At 37.5% G+C, this 21,882-nt stretch overlaps 4 protein-coding genes across 4 annotated transcripts; 1 reads left to right on the top strand and 3 right to left on the bottom strand.

Moving 5' to 3' along the window:
* Positions 1–6,869: 6,869 nt before the first annotated feature.
* Positions 6,870–8,624, bottom strand: CLUP02_09512 (major facilitator superfamily transporter; the record flags this gene model as incomplete). Its single annotated transcript, XM_049288490.1, has 2 exons — positions 6,870–7,083; positions 7,144–8,624. The coding sequence occupies 2 exons, from the start codon at positions 8,622–8,624 to the stop codon at positions 6,870–6,872; spliced, it is 1,695 nt and encodes a 564-aa protein (XP_049145634.1).
* Positions 8,625–11,040: 2,416 nt separating this feature from the next.
* On the top strand, positions 11,041–12,708 carry CLUP02_09513 (major facilitator superfamily transporter; the record flags this gene model as incomplete). The annotated part of the gene is made up of 4 exons (XM_049288491.1): positions 11,041–11,196; positions 11,485–11,886; positions 11,949–12,135; positions 12,188–12,708. The coding sequence occupies 4 exons, from the start codon at positions 11,041–11,043 to the stop codon at positions 12,706–12,708; spliced, it is 1,266 nt and encodes a 421-aa protein (XP_049145635.1).
* A 363-nt stretch (positions 12,709–13,071) lies between these two features.
* Positions 13,072–14,236, bottom strand: CLUP02_09514 (pectate lyase B; the record flags this gene model as incomplete). The annotated part of the gene is made up of 4 exons (XM_049288492.1): positions 13,072–13,497; positions 13,570–13,814; positions 13,883–14,014; positions 14,233–14,236. 4 exons carry the CDS (start codon positions 14,234–14,236, stop codon positions 13,072–13,074), a joined length of 807 nt encoding a protein of 268 aa, XP_049145636.1.
* Positions 14,237–21,515: 7,279 nt separating this feature from the next.
* CLUP02_09515 (pectate lyase B) lies at positions 21,516–21,749 on the bottom strand (the record flags this gene model as incomplete). Its single annotated transcript, XM_049288493.1, has 1 exon — positions 21,516–21,749. One exon carries the CDS (start codon positions 21,747–21,749, stop codon positions 21,516–21,518), a length of 234 nt encoding a protein of 77 aa, XP_049145637.1.
* Positions 21,750–21,882: the final 133 nt, after the last annotated feature.

A 21,882-nucleotide genomic window follows, 5' to 3' on the forward strand; every position in this document is an offset into this window, starting at 1 on the left:
ATAAGAGTTATTAAGCTAAGAGATTTATAGTATATAAAAAAGTCTATTATTATAAAGATTTTATAAATATAACTTTAAGCTTATAATTTAAATAACCTCTTTATAGCTCCCTTAACTACCCCCCGAGTATTATTTAAGAATATAATATAAGGGATAGTCTAACGAGGGAAGAGGGGATTTAGAGGTCCTAATAGTATTAAGTTAAGAATATTACGGATCTTAGAAATTAATTTAAAAAGAAAGCGGCTACCCTAAAGTAGTCTTATAACCTCTTATTAAAATTATTATTAACTTAAAAAAAGGCTAAAAAGACGAGGATTTAAAGAGAAAAAAAAAAGAATCCTCTAGAGGGCCGTTAAAGGGCTTTTTTTATACTAGCTCCCGGCGCGAGATTACTAATTTTAAAAAATTAACTAAGTAATAAAAAAGATCGCTAATAAACGATAATTACCTAACTATAATTAAGCTATAAAAAAACTACTTAAAAATATAAAATAGGGTATTAAGAGGTTATAAAAAATAAGATTTTTAAAGTATTTAACCCTATTACGTACGAGTAATAAGTAGGTATTTTTAATAAGTTTTTAAAATCTATAATTTTATAAAAAAGAGGGCTTAATTTTATTAACTATACTTAATAACTCATACGGTTTTTAATAGCCTATATAGCTCTTTTATAAGCTATTTAGTATCTATTTTTAACTATTCTTACGGAATACCGCCCTAAAGAAAGTAGGTTAAGAAAAGAAGCTATTTAAAAATTATAAAAAATACGAGGCTTAGGAAGCTAGAAGTATATAGAATAGCAGAAATTAATAACTAATAAAAATCCCGAGACTAATTACTATATCTTCTTATAATAATATAAACGTTTATTACTACTATTATAAAAAAGAACTACTAAAACCTACCCTTTTATATTAAATAAAAAAGAGGATCCTAGTAAGTATAATAGCTAATAATTAAAAAGGTAGTAATAATTACTAAAAATAATAAAAACGAGAGTAATAACGAGATAGTAAAAAGAAGCGGGAATTTCTTAGACCTTAATAAATTTATTAAGTAGTAAAAGTACGGATTTATTATAACTAGCGCGCGGATTAAATATATCCCTATTAAAATTAAATACGCTAATAATTATTAATATAAGTATAAGCTAAAGTACGACCCTTAATAAGTTAGGGTAAAAAAAAAGAGGACGAAACCCGATCCTAGATAGAATCCTAATCCCTTATAAATAAATAAATATTAACTTAGATTATTAAGGGACGTAAATATATAGAATTATAGATTAGCCTAACGGTAAGTAAATTAACGTAATATTAATTTATTTAACTAAGGTTTATAAAAAAAAGGGGCTATAGGGGTAACCCCTATTTTATAAAATCGTAAATAACTTTAACCACTAGCTAAATAAATAATTCGCGAGCGCAAGCCTAAGAATTATAAAAGTAGTTAATAAATTCCTCTATAAATAAGGGGTATTATTAGTATAATTATAATCGTAAGAGCTATATAAAATACTAATAATAATAATTATAAAAGAGGAATTCGTATTATAGAACTAGGTATAGGTTAATAGAGCGTATAATCGCTTTAATAAATTTAAAAAAAGGGTAAACGACTTAAATTTCCTTTTTATAATTACTAATAGAAATCTATTGTTATAAAAGGATATACCGGGGCAAAATATAGTACTAGAAGTACGATAATTAATAATTCCGCTTATTTCGATTTATAACTCGTTACCGCTACTAATACGAAATTCGGTACCGATCGGCTAATAAGAAATGAGGTAAACGACCCGAAGTTATTAATAATATATAGCGACGTAAGGATCGTATATAGATATTAAAAATCTAGTAATAAATACGAGGTAATTTATAAACTTTAAAAAGATCTTTTTAAAAGAGAAATTATACTCTAGGGGGAAGTATAAGGTCTTATAAGAAACCTTAACGATATTTTATAATTATTATAAAAAAGTCGGAATTAGGGAACACTAGTACTATTTGGTAATTAATATCGTACTCGTAAGTAAAGTTTTTAATTATTATTACGAAGCGGTACGTAATTTTAATTAAAACGACTTTTTTTAATATAATTAACGTAATCCGAAGCCGTTTTGAGACTTACGATAAGAACTTAGAGCTCCTATTTAAGTTACGAGCGATTTCTTTTATATTTATAGCTAGGATAATAAAGAGTAAATCGTAAGTAAAGATTTTTAAAGAGCTTATTAATCGAATTAATAAGCTAATAAAAACCTAGCTAAATAAAGAGATAAATAAGCGGAAAGTCGGATATTTTTATATTATAATCTAATATATATTAAAAGTAAAAATAACCCTATATTAAGTACTTAAAGACTATAAAACGCTCTACTTAAGGCTAAGATTTAGTTTTAATATTAAAACGAGAATGCTATACTAAACTTATTTCTAAGTATATAACGGCCCTTATTAATAATATTAAGTCGATCGAACGTATAATAAAAAAAGAAAAGAGGCTAGATATAGTAATTATTAATAAGGAGGCCTAGATTTATTAAATAAGTAAAGATTTAACTTATAAGTAAGGTAATAGAAGAGGTAATACTATATTTATAAAAAAAATATTAGTTAAGTAATTACTCTAAAGAAGAGCGTACTAAATTATGTAAATAATATAAAAAGTCGAGGGTAATAAATAATAAAACTAGCCCTCGTTAGTTTAACTAATTCTTTATTATATATAAAAGTAAATCCGGGGGTATAGAACCTAACAACGGTAGCTAAAGTAGCGGCCTAAAGTATATACCCCCTATAAGAGATTTAAAAAATAAAAAAGATCTTACCCCTTATATTAACGAATTAGATTATAACGAAATTAATAATATTAATTACTCTTTTTTTGCCCCATTAGCCTTTAGAAAATATACAAAGCTAAACGAATAGAGGGTAATAAAAGCTCTTAATAAGTAGGCTTTTATTTATAAATAGTAAGGGAAGGTCCTTTAGATAACGGATATAGAAGTAGCTAAAAGGGCGAATTTAATAAGGCTAAAGCCTATTTTTTAAACGATTAAAAAAAAGACGCTATTTCTTTTAATATTTAAAAAAAAAAATTATAGTACTAAGTAAATCTAGGGGTAGCTAGAGGGGTCCTTTTTATACTACCTAAATCCCTCGAATACTAAGCTTATATAAGTATTTTATATAAATAAAAAGTACGGCCTAGATAATTTCTATAAGATTATCTTAAATACTAGGGTATTATAATAGTTAACTAAAAGAAAAAGGTAATTCTAAGTGCTATAAAAGATCGCGCTAATAATACTTAATATATTAATAGTAAGTATTATAAAAATTAGTTTTAGCCTAAGTAAGGAAATCGTCGCTTTAAGTATAATAAAAATAGAGACGTATTTTAGAACGATAATTTTTTATATTTTACTTATTAATACCTTATTTTTTTTATATTTAAAAGATATAGATTAACTAAGTATTATATTTAATAATACGAAGAATAGAATCTTTAGTAATAAGTACTTTAAGATAGTTAAATAACGATAGGGGTATACGTTTATAAAGCTTATTAATAATATAAAGTTAATTAATTACTTAACGAAAAGTGAGCTTAGAAAACTATATTAAAAATTCGGGTACCCGTTAGTTACGAGGCTATATAACTTCTTAAAGTAATTAAGTAATAATAATATCGAAATAGGGGCGCTAAAGTAGTTAACGAAAGTATATTACTAATACTAAATAAATGCGCAGAGCCTACGTAAATTTAAGTTTAAATTACGTAATAAGCTTAACTTTAACTAGGAAATTATTATTAATATCTTCTATTTAAATAGTCGGCTAGTATTATATATAATCGACGTAGCTATATCTTTTTAAATAAGGTAATTCCTCTAAGATTTATAAGTAAAAATAGTATAAGTAGCCCTATAAAAAAGCTAGATTAATATATATTAGGGACCGCTAAACGGCATTAAAACTAACGTTAGTACTAGCTTTAAGTCGGTAGAATTTAGGGATAATACGACGGCTTATAGTATATAGCTAAAAGTCGTACTCGTTAAAGCGTACTATAGTATTAAAAAAGTAAAAAGGGCACACTAGTAATTAAAAAGGGCGTTTAGAATTATTAAAAAAGAAAATCCGGATTCTATTAATAACGAATACTTCTAAATAGTACTTAAATATTATAACGATATTATAGGGCCTAATAGACTTATATTAACGCTATTAGTATTTAGAGTATATTTAAGAACGACTTTAGCCTCGCTACTATTACTAAGTATAAGCTAACGAGCCTAAGTAGTTAAAAAAGTAATATAAGTACTGCGCGAAGTAAATATAAAAAAGTAAGTTAATAAGGTAATTATTACGCGCAATAGGCCTAATATAGGGGGTAATTTAGATATATTACTAAATTTAGATATACGAATATAATATAAAATTACTTAATAATAAGCTAGGCTATATAAGTTAATTTTTATTAACGAGCGTTTTTATATAGTTATAAGAGATCGTAACTAGCTACTCGAAGTATTAATTATAGTAGTTAGACCGTATTATATAGATCTTAATAAGGTAATTTCTAACTTATAAAAAGAAGAAGAGCTAAGGGAAACTATATAACCCGTAGTAAAAGCATAAGAAATTATCCTTAACAAAATCGTCGTAATAGTACTAATAGATAATAAGGAAAAGGAAATTATTAAAAGGGTACTAATATTACTAGTAAGACGTCGTAGAAAACTATAATAGTAAGCCCTAATGCGGTAATTTATTATTAATAACGAAGTAATTAATACCTTTTATATAATAAAAGAAAAAGCCGATTTCGAGCTAGTAGTTAAACTATATAAGGAAGGCGTAATTATAACTACTAAAAAGCCGTATAAAGGATTAGATCTTATTAAAGTAAATACTCTTCGTAATCGAGGGGTCTATTAATTTATCCTATATAACCTAAAAAAATATATAAACCTCTATATATTTAAATTACGAATAGTTCGTAAAATTAAAAGGAAAGGAATATCCTAGTTATATAAAAATTTTAAATACGTAATTTAGGGGTATAGCAATGTTAAAAAGGCGACGCTACTTATATAATTACTTACTATATAGCGCTATAGCTAACGATTAATAATAATACTAATAGTATCGCTACGGAAGAAGGGATACGAGATTTAGAGCCGTAATATTACCTAGGCTTATACTTAATTAACTATAAGGCTTATAAAAAAAATCCTAGCCTATTTACTAAAGGAAATAGCTAATAAGTACTTAGAAAGTACGATTATTAAAGTACTTAAGCTACTATATAGGCTCGTAAAATCGGGTACTTATTAGTAAGCTACTTACTACGACTTTTTATATTAATTAATTATTAATAATTACCTCTACGTACGACCCGTGCTTACTAATCGCGGAATATAAAAGTAACTAATTTAAGATTATTAAAATATAGACCGACGATATATTAGGCCTATTTAATATTAATTTTATCAAAAAAAAGGATAAAGAGCTTTAAAAAGCGGGCTTTATAATAAAGCTAAAAGAGGTCTTTATAATAAATACCCCCTTAGTATTTAATAATAGGATTTTTATAATTAAAAAAGAAACCGTCGTTTTTTAATAAAAGGGGTAGGGCGAGAAGATTAACCTCGTTAATCTAAATATAATTAATATTAAAAAGTAGTATAAAACTAAGCTCGTGCGAGGGGTATATATTATAAATATTTATTAGCCCGAGGTAACTTTTAATTATATTAAAGTAGCGTAAGTTATAGATCTAACTAAACAAAACGTCGAGGTACTTAATAAGTAGTTTAAGTAGTAGTAAACGAATCTTAATCAAGGTCTCGTTTACTACCTAATCGACTTTATAACTAATAAGCTCTATATCTTCGTTAATAGGTTATTTATAAATAATAACGACCTTATTTCGTAGTTAAGGTATATTATTATCCTAGTTAACGAGAGTATAAGTAAGAACGAATTTACTATATATAGTAATATAATTTACTACTTATTAACTAAAAATAAGTAAGTAATAAGAAGTATACTAACGTTAAAAGTCTACGGTATAATTAACGACGTTAACCTCTCTTATATAATTTTAATAATACTAAAGAAAATTACCGATCGAATTAGCCTTCTACTTATTTTAATAATTATTTATACCAATTCTTACTTACTATATAAATACCTCGTTAAATTAAAAACGACGAAGGAAAAGAGGCTTATAATTAATATTATAGCCCTTAGGTAATCGTACGAAAGACGCGAAATACTTAAAATCCGTTAGATTAATAATAAAAATAACCTTGTAAATACTTTTATAAAAGTAGTACTAAATAAGGGATTAAAATAATTCGTAAGTAGTAGAAAAGTTATTATACAAATAGAGGGATAAGTTATATAAAAAGAGTAGAAAAAAGGGGGAAAAAGAGACGACTTAATAAACGGGCCCGAGGTCGAATTATACCTTTAACCGTAGCGGTTAAATTAATAAAAAAAAGAGAAAGTTAGTATCGGATTAAAAGTTTAATTTAACTATAGTATATAGCCGACTATATAGGGGCTAATTAGGGGCCCTATTTATAATTATTATAGCTAGCCTAACCTATAGTTAAAACCTCCTTTTTATACTTACTACGTAGATATTTATATAGTTTAATTAATCTCTTCGTTAACTACGGTTCGAACTAACTACCTTATAATAGGGATACTAATAGAGGGATCGTACTAAACGTATTGAAGGCATGCTTCTTCCGCGTGTGCCCAGAGAGATGTGTATCTAATTATACCCACGCCGTACATTATGTCTTAACAGAAAGGTCTTCTCTTCGAATTCGATCAGCCGCATCAGAACTTAAACCGGAAACTGGGATGCATCCATCCAAGTCTAAACTCGTGCTCTTCTGCCGATTGGCCGTCCCTTTGACTCTCGTCTAGTCGAAAATCGCGCTGGCCTCGCGACTGTTTCTCGTTCTCCCGCTTCATATACAGGGGCAAAAATATTCCTATCACCAATAACACAACCAGGCAGCCAAAGTTGATGAAGTGCCCTTTGAGATATCTGAGAAATGACAGAGTCAGTGAACGGACACGCGCAAGAGTATCCATGAGGGCAACCTACCTGGGCGCTTCATCTTTGATGTAGGTGAAGGAAGCGAGAAAGGCAGCCGAGTTTCCGATTGACAGTAAGAAACCCAAAGCAACGGCACGGACATAGTGCGGTGATGCATTGATACTCATCCATGTGAGCGCTAGAGGAGGTGTTGCGTTGACTGACATGGCGACGAAAAACGAGCCAGCGTACTGAACCTTGATATTCATGTAGAACGGTGCCGGACCGATGTGGGCCCCAACGATCATCAGGATGTACCCGAAAATGCCGGTCATACTGCACACATTCAAGGGCAGCGCAGTCTTTCCAGACCGACGACTCCAGAACGAGATGCCAATAGTGAAGATCAATGCCGCAAAGTTGGGGGGAGCTGTCATCAACGATGCCTGCAGCTTTTTGTATCCCATGGCAGATATAATCGTCGGGAAGAACATGGAAAAGCTGTAGATGGCCTGGATAGAGCAGAAGCTTCCGAGAGCCATCAGAATGGTGATGACATTAAGGATTGCCCCTGAAATAGTTTTCCATGTAAGAGGATCCTTCTTATTCTGGAGCCTCGATATACCACCCTGTCGATCATCTGATGCTGATTCTTGGTCGGACAGGCGAGGATTGCCGAGATAGTGCCATTGATCTTGACATTGCATTCTCGCAACAGCCAGAGCCCTTTCAGTCGGCGAGAGAAATTTGGCGCCAGCAGGTGTGTGTGGCAAGATAAAAAGCAGCAGGAGGCCCAGCAAGACGGTCAAGGCCCCTTCAATGAAGAAAATCCAAGGCCACCCGTCATAGCCGCGGACCTTAATCTGTCCAAGTCCAGCAGCCATCAAGCCACCGAGAAACCCAGCAAGGGCGGTACTCGAGTAGAACAAGCCCACACGAAGAATGAGCTCATCGGCAGTGTAAAAGAAGCCAAGGTATATCAGAACACCACCAAGGAAAGAGCTTTCGGTTAAGCCAAGGAAAGCGCGCGTAATGCAGAGGCCGACGAAGTTGGTGATGAAACCGCTGAGAGTGGTAACTATCCCCCATGAGATGATCAAGAGCGGCAGCCATATGGCACCTCCGACACGGCGTACGGCTAGGTTTCCCGGGATGTTGAACAGTATGTTGAGGATGAAGAACATTGCCAGAGCTGCATTGAATTGGTTGCCAACCAGCTTGAGGTCTCGCTCGAGTCCATTGATACGAGCGAGAGCAATGTTGCTCTTGTCGAGGAAGAAGAGAAGATGTGCAAGGAACATAGAAGGTACCAGCCTGTGATCGAACTTGCGGACCAGGCTCGATCGGATCTTCTCTTTCTGCGCAGCGTTTCTTGGGGAGATGGAATCGGTATTAGTGTCGCTTGTTGTTTGTCCGATAGCATCACCGCACTTCTCCTCATAAGAACCGGTAGCATCAAGACCAGCTCCATCAATTTTGCCATCTCTGCTCAAGTCATGGTCTGCCGGCGAACATTTGCTGTCGTTGGAGATTCCAGGACCTTTCGCCATTTCAAAAGACAATTATTTACGTGAAGGGAGAAATTGATTGAGAGATGGTTCATAATTTGGGCTGTTTGCTAGTGGCAAGTCTAGAAACTTGAGCTTGAGGGGTAACCTCCAACTCTAAACTGAAGCGATTCCACGGCCTTGATAATGAATGGGGATAATTGCTCCGAGGTTAGTGACACAACTCACCCGAGAGGAAAGACTGGTCGGGATGTGCCACTGGCGCTCCTTTTCACCAACACAGAATGGTCCTCAACAGTATTGGCATTTCGACACGGCCAATCAGGTCTGTTGGCCACCGCCGCGATTCTTCTCTCATTGTCTGGATACGACCTACCACATGGCCTTGTTACCTACTTGGCGCATCTAGGCATCAAGGATAAAGTAAACACCTTCACTTCTTGATCTGCTTGAACAAGGGAGTAACCGAAGCAAATTGATTGTTACGACAACAAACACGCAGGCACCCCTTTCTGCATCCCCCGTCAATCACGGTATCATATCTGCGATCTAGGCAACTTAAACACTATGGGACTGCGCAATAATGACACCAATAAGAATGACTTTCTCTCGCCACATTTCGCTCCTGTGTTGGTCAACATACGGGTCGACGCATGTCCGAGGTGATGCAGTGATCAAGAGCCAATATTTGTGCGACAATCTGGGAAGCCACAATCGGGTCACTGCCTTAGCTTGTGTAACACATCTATCTGTTTTTTTGGTTGACTACCCCTGGTTTTCCTGAGATACACGGTACTCTCTAAATGATGTGCAAATGAAGTGATCATTGAATTTATGCGGAATTGTTGATGATTATACATCATCTTGTATGATAATCATACCAGATAGAGTAAGGCAAGAATATGACGCAGGCTGGACAAATCAATTCTGCTTGATTGACCTCTTTGTTTGTGGTACATCTTCATTCACCATCAGGTGTGGTTAGAATGAGTACCTCATGTTACAAAAATGCTTCCATGATTCACCGCCGTTTCGACAGGGCGTCCGAGACTTCACCTTTGTTGGTCTCACGGAGAAGAGATGCCTCTACTTGGCACAGTTTCTGGTTGGTCGTTTTCGCAGAACCCCAGCACGAGAATCGATATTTCGAAAACAGCATCCAAGACTGTCTCTACTTCATGCAATCTTCTAGGCTTTTCTACAATCCTTGATGGGCGCCGGGCACCCGTGCTGGCTTCATCGGAAGCGACACCAATTTTCGCCTTAAAATTGAGTCAGGAAACGTCACACGACCAACTAGTGATCCCGCGATCATGGCAGCTGTCTTGGAATTTGAGATCATCCTTGTTCTCGAACGATTGCGAGAACGATTCCCAGAGACCAGAGATCGTGGCAACCTATTCCTATGCCCGTCCTGCAATGCGAAGCGCTCTGCATCAGCAAACTTGAATGCAACAAGGCTCGTAGATTCCCATCGTCACGCCAGGTAAGCCAGCAGCCGCTACGATTTACCGATATCCAGAGTGTCCATCAAGAGTCAAACTATTGCCTAGACCTTTCTTGATGGTCGTTGTTCATGATGGACATCATTTTCAACTCTAAATCTTGACGAAGTCTCTCATTCCGACAAAATCACTTTCCTATATTCCTTAATCTTCGAATTTTATCTGTTGAAATGTAATCTTGAATATACTTCTTTTACTCGGTATTCTGCTCGGTAAATAGTTGACGAGATGAAGTCGATGCGAGATTCAAAGCAATCAGAATCGAGAGTGGTTTCGCTGGTTTCATTCTCCACGCGGTGAATCGAAACTCCTATCTTATCACCATCATCCTCGATCTCGTAGAGATCACTGTACTGTCATTACATAATAATGTTCCAGATCACTTACTACGTTTCTTACAGTCGTCATTGGCTTCGTGTTCTCGCTCAAACTTTCGGGGCCTTATGGGTCGGAATGGGAGTAAAGGCTTCGGTTTCGCAAAACGACGCCGCAACTTGGCTTCTCCAGTGACTCGGCCCAGTGGAGCAAGTCCGATCGCCTCTTGTATCTTAGCTAAGACTGGGCCGAGTCAACTTTGAAATGGGTGTGTTTAACACCGTCAGCGAATCATCGGCAAGGAAAACCGCCTCCTCTCCTCGTCTGCGTGTGTTAGTCAGGAATGTTTCCGACCAATACTCCGCTAGCGCTGCGCGTCTGCCTCCGAGAAAGGAACCTTGGAACCCTGGAACCCCAGATCCTCCGGATAATCATCGGCGGAAGCCCCCCCGCCCAGTTCTCGTTCAAGCGAAGTCACCAGACCACTCTCGACAACCCTTTTGTTATCATGGAAGCTGTTCTTCTTTCCAACGAGTTCAATTAATGGTTCTCGTCCGGCGTTCTTTAAAAGCCAATCCGTTTGTACACAGAGTTTAGAGAATCAGGTTGCGCTGGTGACTGGCCAATACCCCTTCAAGATGTCGCAAACCGTCACCGAGGCGCGGTCCGAGGCGCGGCACCAGAAAACCTTCACTTCGGAACCCTATGAGCTCGGCAGACTGAGCTCCAGCGGTCGCGCACTTGGGACTGCCTCACCGAAGGAAGATGGACCCGAAGAACATCAATCGTCGGATGTGCCCGACGACACTCCTCCAACAAATGCTCATGGACCTATCGAACGATGGAATTCGCCAAGGGGTAACATGGGAAGACTAGGCTTTGCTTTCTTCTCGTTTGCCATTGCCGGTATGAACGACGCAGCAGTCGGTGTAAGTGGTCGTTGATATGCCGATAAGTTGTAGATAAGTAGTCACTAACATAACACCATCCTTCAGGCTTTGATTCCCTACGTACGTTAGCCTCCTATGCGCTCTGAATATTAGAGGATCTGTAGTGGACTTGACATTCTAATTCTTTTCCAGCTTGAAACCTACTACGAACTCAGCTACACTATCGTCTCGTTGATCTTTCTGACTCCCTTCGCCGGTTACTCGGTCGCAGCATTCACCAACGCTAGGATTCATCAGAAATTTGGTCAAAGAGGCGTGGCCATCATGGCCCCTCTCTGCCACATCATCACATACGTCGTCCTGGCTTTGCATCCTCCTTACCCAGCACTTATCGTGGCCAATATGGTCAGCGGATTCGGCAATGGACTGACTGATGCGTGCTTTTGCGCCTGGGTTGGCGCCATGGACAAGGCAAACACGATTCAGGGATTTCTGCACTCTTTCTATTCCGTTGGAGCTCTCGTGTCTCCACTGATCGCTACTTCGATGGTGGTTACTGCCAAGCTGCCTTGGTACAACTACTACTATGTAATGGTGGGTCGAGTGCCACTTGGCCGGCGCCGTTGGTATTAAATACATGTACTAACAACTCGTAGGTCGGTGCATCTGTCCTCGAACTGGTCGGCCTCACTGTCACCTTCTGGCAAAAGACCGGCGCTATGTATCGCGCGGAGCACGCGCACGAGAACGAGGGTAACGGGGGTGCGGGTACCAGAATCGCACTCAAATCCAAAGTTACCTGGCTTTGTTCCATCTTCTTCTTTGCGTACATGGGTGTCGAAGGTAGGACGTCATATCGGTATGGTGTTTGAAAGGTGCTAACTCGACTTCTTAGTTGGTCTCGGAGGCTGGATCGTAACATTCATGTTACGCGTTCGAAAGGCATCCGCCTATGCGTCTGGTATTTCTGCGACTGGATTCTGGGCAGGCCAGGCCCTGGGACGTGCTACCTTGGGCTTCGTGACAGAGCGTTATGGAGAAAGGCTTTGCATCAGCATTTACATCGCCATCTGTCTCGCCCTCCAGCTTCTCTTCTGGCTTGTTCCCCAGTTCATCGTTTCAGCCATTGCGGTGGCTTTCCTCGGGTTCTTCCTGGGGCCGATGTTCCCTGGAGCAGTCATGATGACAGCCAAGCTACTCCCGAAGCACATCCATGTCAGCGCTATTGGCTTTGCCATGGCTATTGGTGGTACTGGTGGAACGGTTTTTCCGTTCATCATTGGCGCGATTGCGACAAGTAAGGGTGTTGCTGTACTCCAGCCGATTGTCCTGTCGCTGATTGCAGTCGTGGCTATCGTGTGGCTTTGCTTCCCTCGCATCAAGAAGCGGGATGAGAACATTATGTCTGGTCTATAAAAAAGAGGTATAACAAGGCGCTGTCCTTGATTGTACAATTGCCCACGTAATTTGTTGCCGAGCCATAGATGTAGGTAGATGAAAGATAGAGCTCATCGATCATTTCACCACAGACATACTGCAGTGGGAATCAATTTGGGAGAGAAGCTTCTGCTCAGTTTAAAGAGTAAACCGCACAATTATACACAATGCCTCCAAATAACCCAGCTCTGGCAAACGGTCGGACCCCATATGTACACAACAGGGGCGTATATCAACAGACCAGCAGCGTTGCGCATATACACTGAGTCAAGTATGTACAAAGAAATATCATTTCATCCCACCATACCATAATTACGACATCCAAACCGGCTGATGATCCAATTACAACTTTTGGCCAGCAGCGCCGGGGACGGAACCAGCAACCTTGCCGGAGCCGAGGGCGGCAATCTTGTAAGGCAACGAGGCAGAGGTGAGGGTTCCCTTGGGAACGGAGTTCTTGGAGCCACCGAGGTCGACGTCCTCAGCGACGGCGTATCCGGTCTCCTTGGAGTCAGCGAAGAAGATGGCTTCGGCGGGGCAGCTGTTAAAGGCGGTGCTCTGGACAAGGACCTGGGCACCCATGCGGGAGTTGATACCGGTGAGCAGGAGCTTGTCGTAGTATGAGTTGACGACGTGGACGGTACCGAAGCGGACGAGAGGAGTACGGGAGTTGATGTTGGTCCAGTGGTTGTTGGCATAGGTGACGTGAAGCTTGCCCTTGTCCTCGCTGCCGTTGCTGTCAGAGTGACCGACCAGGGATCCCTTCCACTGTATTATCGTTGTTAGTTTGGAACTTGTTGAGAACCAAGAGACAGAAGCCAAGATCATAACAGGACTTACGTGGTCGTGGAAGTAGACGTTGGAGACCGTGATCCAGTCAGCACCGTGGGAGATGTCGAGGAGACCATCGAGGTCATCCTTGCCTCCGCTCAAGTCACCAGAAAGGTCGCAGTGATCAACCCAGACGTTGGTGGACTCATCGATACCAATGGCATCACCATTGCTAGCCTTGACACCGCCGATCTTCAGGTTGCGGATAATGACGTTCTTGACCTGGCGGACGTACAGGCCAACGTTGTTGAGGGCTACAGAGATATTGACCTTAGTATAACAGTGCGTAAGAGGCGGTAATTGTAACCTTCACGATACTTACAGCTGCCCTTCTCTCCGATGATAGTCTTGTCAGAAGAAACGCGGACCTTGGCGCTGCCAGAGATGGCCCCGGAGATGATTATTGTCACGTAACAGGGATAGTAATCGCACCTCACAAAGTGCCCGTTACGTGCTAAATCACGTGTCTATCTTAGATATCGTGTATATAGACCTTCTCCTTTTATTTATTTCTACTTTAATAATTAAGCTACTTTTATTACACTCCGTATGCCCATTACTACGTACTATAACTCGTAATAGTTATAAGCCTAGCTCTTAATTAAGACCCTATACTACGATAACGTACTTATTAATACGATTCTTACGATCTCTTTAAAATAACCGACTTACTCATACCTACTTTAGCCTAAGCTAAACTAACTAGCCGCGATAGTTAAATTAAATAGTTTAACGTACTTCGCGCTATAAATAAGGGTGTCGGGGTTTAGAAATACGTCGACCTAAACGCTTTAAATTCCGACGCATTCCTCGACCCCTCTATAGCGCTTACTTCGCCCTTAGAATTCGGACGATTAGTCGTAACCCGTAATAAGAAAGAACTACGAGCCTACTAGGCCCGTTATAAAGTATTCGAGAACGACTAAAAAAACTAAGAAATCCTCTGCTAATAGCTTCTAAATATAACTCCTAGTACGAACTTTTTAACTTCTTTAAGTACGAGTAACCTATAGAACTAAGCCGGGTTTTTTTTTACGAAGCTAGCTATACTACCTACTTTACGTAGATAAATCTATCCTTATACCGTACTTATAAAGAGGATCTATACGCTCGAGAGTATTTAGAAATAATAGGAGCTTAACGCTAAATACGAGTAACTTATAGCTTACGAACATAATATTATTAATACGTATATTAAAGTCCTCGCCTAGTGGTTAGTAAAATTAGTTAATGCTATATTATACGAATACGTATTTTAGAAAGCTACTAAGAACGGCGCTAAGTTTAATATATAACGAATCGTTAAATATTTAAAATAGGAATTTGCGCCCCCCGAACTAGTAGTAAGGAATACGGTTCGAGAAGAATACTAATAAGCCCTTAATAAAACGAGGACCGGAATTAATTCCTAACGCTAATATAAGGAGTAATAGTCCGCTTACTTCTAAACTAAAACGTATAATATTTTAGAAATTAGTAAAGAGATCGCTATACTTAACTTCTTAGTTATGGTTAAGTCTAGACTTAACCCTATATAGGGCTAACGTATATATAAGACCTTTAGTAAATTAATAGCCTTCGGAACGTATACGAGGACCCTCGAGGAGATTGCGTATATATTTAGCTTAGTAACCTAGGATATATATACTAAACGACCTTTAGGTTAAAGAGGGGCTTATTCTATTTTTACTAGACGCTCTAACTTAGTTAACGACGTAAATAATAAGGGTAACGTTATATACTTTTATAATCGCGCATACCTATAGCGCCCTATGGCGTATTAAAAATTAGAATAGGTACTTATAGGCCGAAATACTAGTAAGTTACTAATACGAATACTAAGGAGCTATATAGAGGAAGTCCTCGCTACTATTAAATTAAGTAAGTAGAAATTACTCTACGGTAAGCTTAAGAAAGCTAGTTAGCTAAGGAACGATAGAACTCCTAAGAAACCTGGGTTTCCGAAAGGATCCTCTAACTAACCCATAGCGAGCTTATTAGCAGACTAGGACGAGGGCTACGTAATCGCTATATTTATAAAAAGTTAGGACTTAGAGGTAAACGTAATTTTTAGTACCCCTATAAGTAGCGCTTACCCCCTTTCTTAGAGTACGGTAATAAATAGCTATAGAGTAATATATCTAATTAACGATAAGAGCCTATTTAAACCCGAGAGTTGCGTACTATTAGGTAATAAAGACTACGTTAAATTAGGAACTACTATACTACTTATTACCGCACGCAGTACTCATATTATAAAGGGCGTCCTAGACGGACCTAAGGGAAAGGGAACTTACGATCTAAAGCTCTAGAACGTTACTTATATTAAGGGATTTTATGTTAATATAGTCTTAAAGACTTTATTAAATAGAAGCGCACTCTAGTACTACGGTCTAGATTATATTTTATAATAGGGAACGCTTTATAAGAGTACTATCAAAAAGCAGCTTATCTAAAAGAATAATCTAGTCTTCCTTAAATATAAGCTCCTCTAATCCTATCCTTCTTCTACAAACCTTAAGCGTATCCTATAGAGCCTAGCTAGTATTATACTACTAGTTAGTTATAGAAAATTCCGTCGCTTATATTAACGTACTTATAAGAGGTTTAATAGCGCGCTCCTCTAGCACCTTAAAATAAGTTATCTCGGACCTAATACTCTTTATTAATTACTATATAAGACTCGAGGTATGCGTATTAAACCTCTATTATAAGTTAAGTATAAAGTATATATATTATCCGAAGCTAAGATAGTAATCTTAAGAGGACCACCCTCGAGAAGAGCCTCACGGCTATAGTACCGTATATACTAGGATCTTTTCTATTTCGAACTATTTTTTAATAAACGATAATATATACTCATAGCTTCTGACGAATATAGTAAGTAGCTCAGGGGGTTCCCTTTAAGGATAAAAATAGAGGAGGAAGTGCTTTTCGTATTATAGAGCCTCGAGGTAGCGATTCGTTATTAAAAAGGGACTCTAATTTACTTCTTTAAAAGTAATAATAAGACCGCTCTTTTAATTATAAACGTTAGACGCGTATATAAGACGTAGTATAGCGAGCTAAGAATCGGAATAAAACTTCTATTTCTATATACGAAGGAACCCGTGGGTAACGCTAAAAGAGTAAGTTAACTCGTAATTGCTAAAGCTCGTAAGATGCGCCTTTTTACGAACCTCTTTATAAATCTATAGGACGAAATAGTACTAGCGGTAATCTTTATCTATAATATTACCCTACGGGAGGCTAATAAAGGAAATTTGCCTATTATAATAGAAATTAACTAGCAGAAGCGGTATTAACGCTAGTAATAAACGGGTTACTAAGTATAGGATTCTAAACCGGTTACCCCGCATTTCGGTAGCCTCTACGCATATAGCTACTAAGCATACCCTCTTTATAGGGATCGTAAGAGGGGCATATGTTAGAAGGAGTTTAAAGTGCTTCCCCGCGGGCATATAGGATACCTAGTTAGATATATATTAGAAACGCATAACTTATATAGGGTCTAGGTACCCGCGCTCGAGTAAGTATTTATTATAAGGAATATTAAGTTTAATAAAAAAGTCTTTTATAATCCTATACACGAGGAATAAGCTATCGTAGGTAAGTAAGTAAATCTGGTAATCTAAGAGATATAAGAACTCTTTAATACTAACGATAAGTTAATTCGAGCACTCGGGGAAGTAGATCTGGACTTCGGAAATACTAATACTTAAGATAACTTTATAGTCGAGGATAGTATTATTATTAGATTTTTAACTATTTAGGACGCTAAGTAACTAATAGACGTACTCTAGGGTATAGTAAATAAGGCTAAAGAGGCTAATATAGTCTTACTATTATTACTAACCCCTAAAATAACCCCCTTGCGCGAGCTCGGGGGTAGGGGTAAAAAAGGGGATATAATAACTAAGTTATAAACGGCTCTGCGCAGTCTATAGTCCTCTTTACGAGCGCTTATATATACCGCGGAGGTTCTCGAGTTTTTAATTCTTAATAGCTCTTAATAGAACGCTAGAGTACGCAGTAGACGAGGTACTGATTATAAAAAAGTAATTCCTAACGCTAAAGTCGACGTTAATAAGGAACCCTTATAATAAACCTCTACTATTATATAAAAACAGAGCTTATAAGAACCGCCTTATCGAGTACTAAGTAAAGCTCTGTTAGGTCCTAGACGTTTAAACCAGGCCCGCAGACCTCTATAACGCTTTAATAATAATATCTTCGCAACACTCTTATATTTAAATATAAGAAACGGCAATTACTATAACTATCTCTAGGACTACTTTTTCTCTACCTTTATACCTAATTAGCAAAAAGCTATAGAAGAAAGTAGTATAGGATATATAATACTCTATTAAATAGTAAAAGGAGTAGTTCATAAGACCTACCTAGAGCGCTCCGGAGGAGTTTAAAAACTACGACTTACTAAAGTTAACTTCTAGAGCCTACTAAAGAAGTTTAGTAATATTAAACATCTCCTACCGCAACTATAGAAGTTACTTAGGGATGCTATGGATATAGAAATGAAAAAGCTAAGGGATATTAGTATATAGGAAGAGGTTAACCGTAATCCTAAATAAGGGATCTTACTTTTATTAAAGTAGGTGTATATTTATAAGCACGACGTTAATAACGAGGTTAGTAAGGTAAAAGCACGTATATATATAAGGGGGGATATATAACTACTTAACCCCTTATAAAATACGTACGCTTCGACGCTCGCCGTAAAGGCCTTTAGGCTTATAATAGTAATAGCTACCTAATTCGACCTTAAAGTAGACTAGTATAATATTATTAACGTATTCCTTAACGCGCCTCTTAAGAGCGAGAAGCTAGTAATTATTAAACTCCTAGAGGGATATAAGGTTACTAGTAAAATAAATAAACTCTAACGCGCTCTATATAGCCTCCGAGACTTACTAATTCTTTAGTTCTAAACTTTTACCTCTATACTCCGTAATATAAACATAATATATAGCTACGAAGAGATCTATATTTACTAAACCGTAAATAAGAAGGTAATACTAGTATTCTACGTCGATAACTTTATTATTCTATACTATCGAGACGACCGAAAAGCGGCTTAGGGGATCGTCGATAGTATAAAAGAATATATTAACCTTAAAGAGAATAGACCGATTAATTACTTCCTTAAAGTGCGGATTTTACGAGACCGTACTACTCGCAAGGTTTACTTTATTTACGACGCATATATTGAGCGAGTTACTAAGCGCTTCGACCTTATAGATTTACTATATCTAGCTACCCCTCTTCCTTAAGAAGAGTTTAAACTAAACGAGGGGTAAGTAATAAAGGAGGAAATAAAGAGCTACTAAGAGAAGGTCGGGAGTATGCTTTATATAGCTATTATAATTAAACTAGACGTCGCCTTTACTTATTCGCAATTATTACGGTTCTTAACTAACCTAAGCGCAACCTATATCAAAGTAATTAACTACTATATCTAATATCTCTATATAACGAGATATCTTACGCTCTACTACGGTAGTATACCGAGTACGCAATTATTACTTCTAGCTAGAGATACTAGCTTCGTAAATAACAAGGTAACACGACGATTATTTTAAGGATATATAATATTCTTTTTTAGTAGCCTAATTTAATAAAAATTAGTACGCTAAGCGATAGTTACGACGTTAACTACCGAAGCTAAGCTTCTTTACCTTAAGGAAACCGTAAAAGAGACTATAGCTCTAAAGCGCCTTTTTAAGGATATTACCCTTAACCTAGGAGAAGTATAGTTAGTTAACTACGATAATTAGTAAACAATTCGACTCGTCGTGGGGGAAGGAGAAAGAATAGCTACTCGACTTCGCTATATTAATATATAGAATATATAGCTAAAATAAGAGCACGCTAGAGGTAGCTTCGAGGTTACTTATATATTAATAAAAAATATGCTAGTAAATAGACTTACTAAAAACCTTTTACGAGCTAAGTTTAAATATTTCCGTATACTTTTTAACCTTTACGATGCGCGAGAAGCTATTATAAATAGCTAAAATAGTTAAAAATAATTAATTTGGGCTACGCTTAGAAAAACTTAATGCTCGAAGGTAGACGATAGACGGAACCTAGAGTGCGGCCCGGAGGCCTAAAATAAATAAAATAACCTTACTCCGTAGGGTATACGTATATAAAAATAAGACCTAGGCTTATGCTTATTATTTAAACTCTTAGTTTATAAAGTACGCGATTATTAGGAGTATAGTATTATTAAAGAGGAGGGTTAGTATGCGTATTAAAAAACGCGTTTTGCGTACCTCGAAGTTTATAAAGCTAGGAGTAGTGGGGGTAGCGGGGGGCGCGGGAGCCGGAACGATTATTAAGTTAACGACTTAGGGTACGGAAGCGGGCGGCGCGATAGGAGGTTAGTTATAAATAATTATAATAAGTACAAGAGAGGACTAGGGGCGCGCGTTAAGGAAGTCCTCTATATAAAAGCCGATATAGTTCTCGTATATCCTCTAGTTATTATATATTTAGCGGACGATATTACGGAGCTTAGTAATATCCTATTAAAACTATAATTAGAAGTGCGCTTCTTAATAATAAAAAAGGATAATATACTTACGAAAAAGGGAGCGCTATTTATAATAGCCTCGGTAAGGGCCTAGGCTATTAGCCGTAAAACGACTAGTATATCGATATACCCTTTAACTAAACGGCCGTTAAAGTAGCGCGTATATTAGCTATTACTTCTTATAAAATAACGACTATTATCCTTAGTATTAGTATACCGGAGGGCTACTTTAAAATAGGGTAGGTACTAGATCTCCTATTCCTTAAGAGCCTCTCCCTTAAGCTTTTTAGGGACTAAGTATACGTTAAATAGGCCTAGAATAGTAAAGAGAACTATACTTACTACGGGGGGTACCTTAGCCTCTTAGCGTTCTCTTTTACTTCTTACTACCCTTTTAGGAAGAGCTAGCCTTGCGTTTTTTAGACCCTAGAATAATATTAAATATAAACTCCTAAAATAATAAGCATACGACATACCCTTTTTAGAGGGCTTATTATCCGAACTAGTCTTATCCTTACTCTTAAACTCCGAGGGGGGGATAGGTAAAAGCCCGTTAGAGCTCTTATTACTACTATTTACCTTATTATTGCCCTTATTACGGCTGCTAAGGAGAGCCTCGAACTTAATAGAATCCTCGGCATCTCGACTAGTAGCCTCGATATCTTCTTAGCTAGGGAGGGAGAGCTCGGTAGCCAGGCCCTAGTAGGCGGGTAGGAGGTCGCGGGGGGGGGTAACGACCCGGAGGGGCTCGTTAATATTATTGCTTATTTAAACTCTTAGTAAACCGCATAATACGTATATAAAAAGTATTATAAAAATTGCGCAAAACTTATTATTACTTCTAGATATATTAAATATTTATATTTAGAATAAAATTAGTAAACGATTCGATAGCGTAGGCGCGCGCGCGTAGTAAACGGGGGTACTTATAGTAATTACGAGAGGTTAAAAAGAGGAAGAAAAATAATAGCTAGGCGACGCTACGAGAATTTAGATATACGCAAGGCGGCTAGGTAGCCTCGCCCTTAGTAATTTATATATTAGAAGTAGTAGAATACGCGCTATTCCGGGTTAGGATTCTATTTATTTTAGATAAAGGGATATATTTATAATAAACGCAGTTTAAAAGACGCGTATCCTTTGCGCTTAATTTTCCTTTGTTTATATTCGACTAAATTAGGCCTTTATAAGGGCATTTAGAGATTCTATCTTAGGCACAATAGCTCCCTAGCGGTAGTAATTAGGGGGTATGTTACGTAATAGGGATAGTAATCGTACCTCACAAAGTGCCCGTTACGTGCTAAATTACGTGTCTATCTTAGATATTGTGTATATAGACCTTCTCCTTTTGTCTATTTCCACTTTGATAGTTAAGCCACTTTTATTATACTCCGTATGCCTATTGCTGCGTGCCATAACTCGTGATAATTATGGTAAGGGGACCCTCCTTCTTAGCGGTAGCAACGAGCTTATCGACAGTCTTGACGGTAACACTGGAGCCGCCGGCACCACCGATGGTACCTTCGCTTTGGGTGCAGTAGCCGATGTTGCAAGCCTCGGCGGCCTGGCGGAGAGTAAGCTCGTTGCGGGCGGTGACGATGTTGGCAGGCGAAGCCGCGGCCAAAGCAGCCATGAATGTGACAGCTGGAAACTTTATCTTGGTGGTGTTGAGTATCTTAGGTAAATAGGCTGGGTAAGGAATCGGTTCGGATGATTAATAGGTAAATGTCGTGAAGCGGGTGACTAGCACTACCGAAGTTGATGGA

Source organism: Colletotrichum lupini, chromosome 5 (assembly GCF_023278565.1).
Source record: "Colletotrichum lupini chromosome 5, complete sequence".
NCBI classification, from domain to species: domain Eukaryota; kingdom Fungi; phylum Ascomycota; class Sordariomycetes; order Glomerellales; family Glomerellaceae; genus Colletotrichum; species Colletotrichum lupini.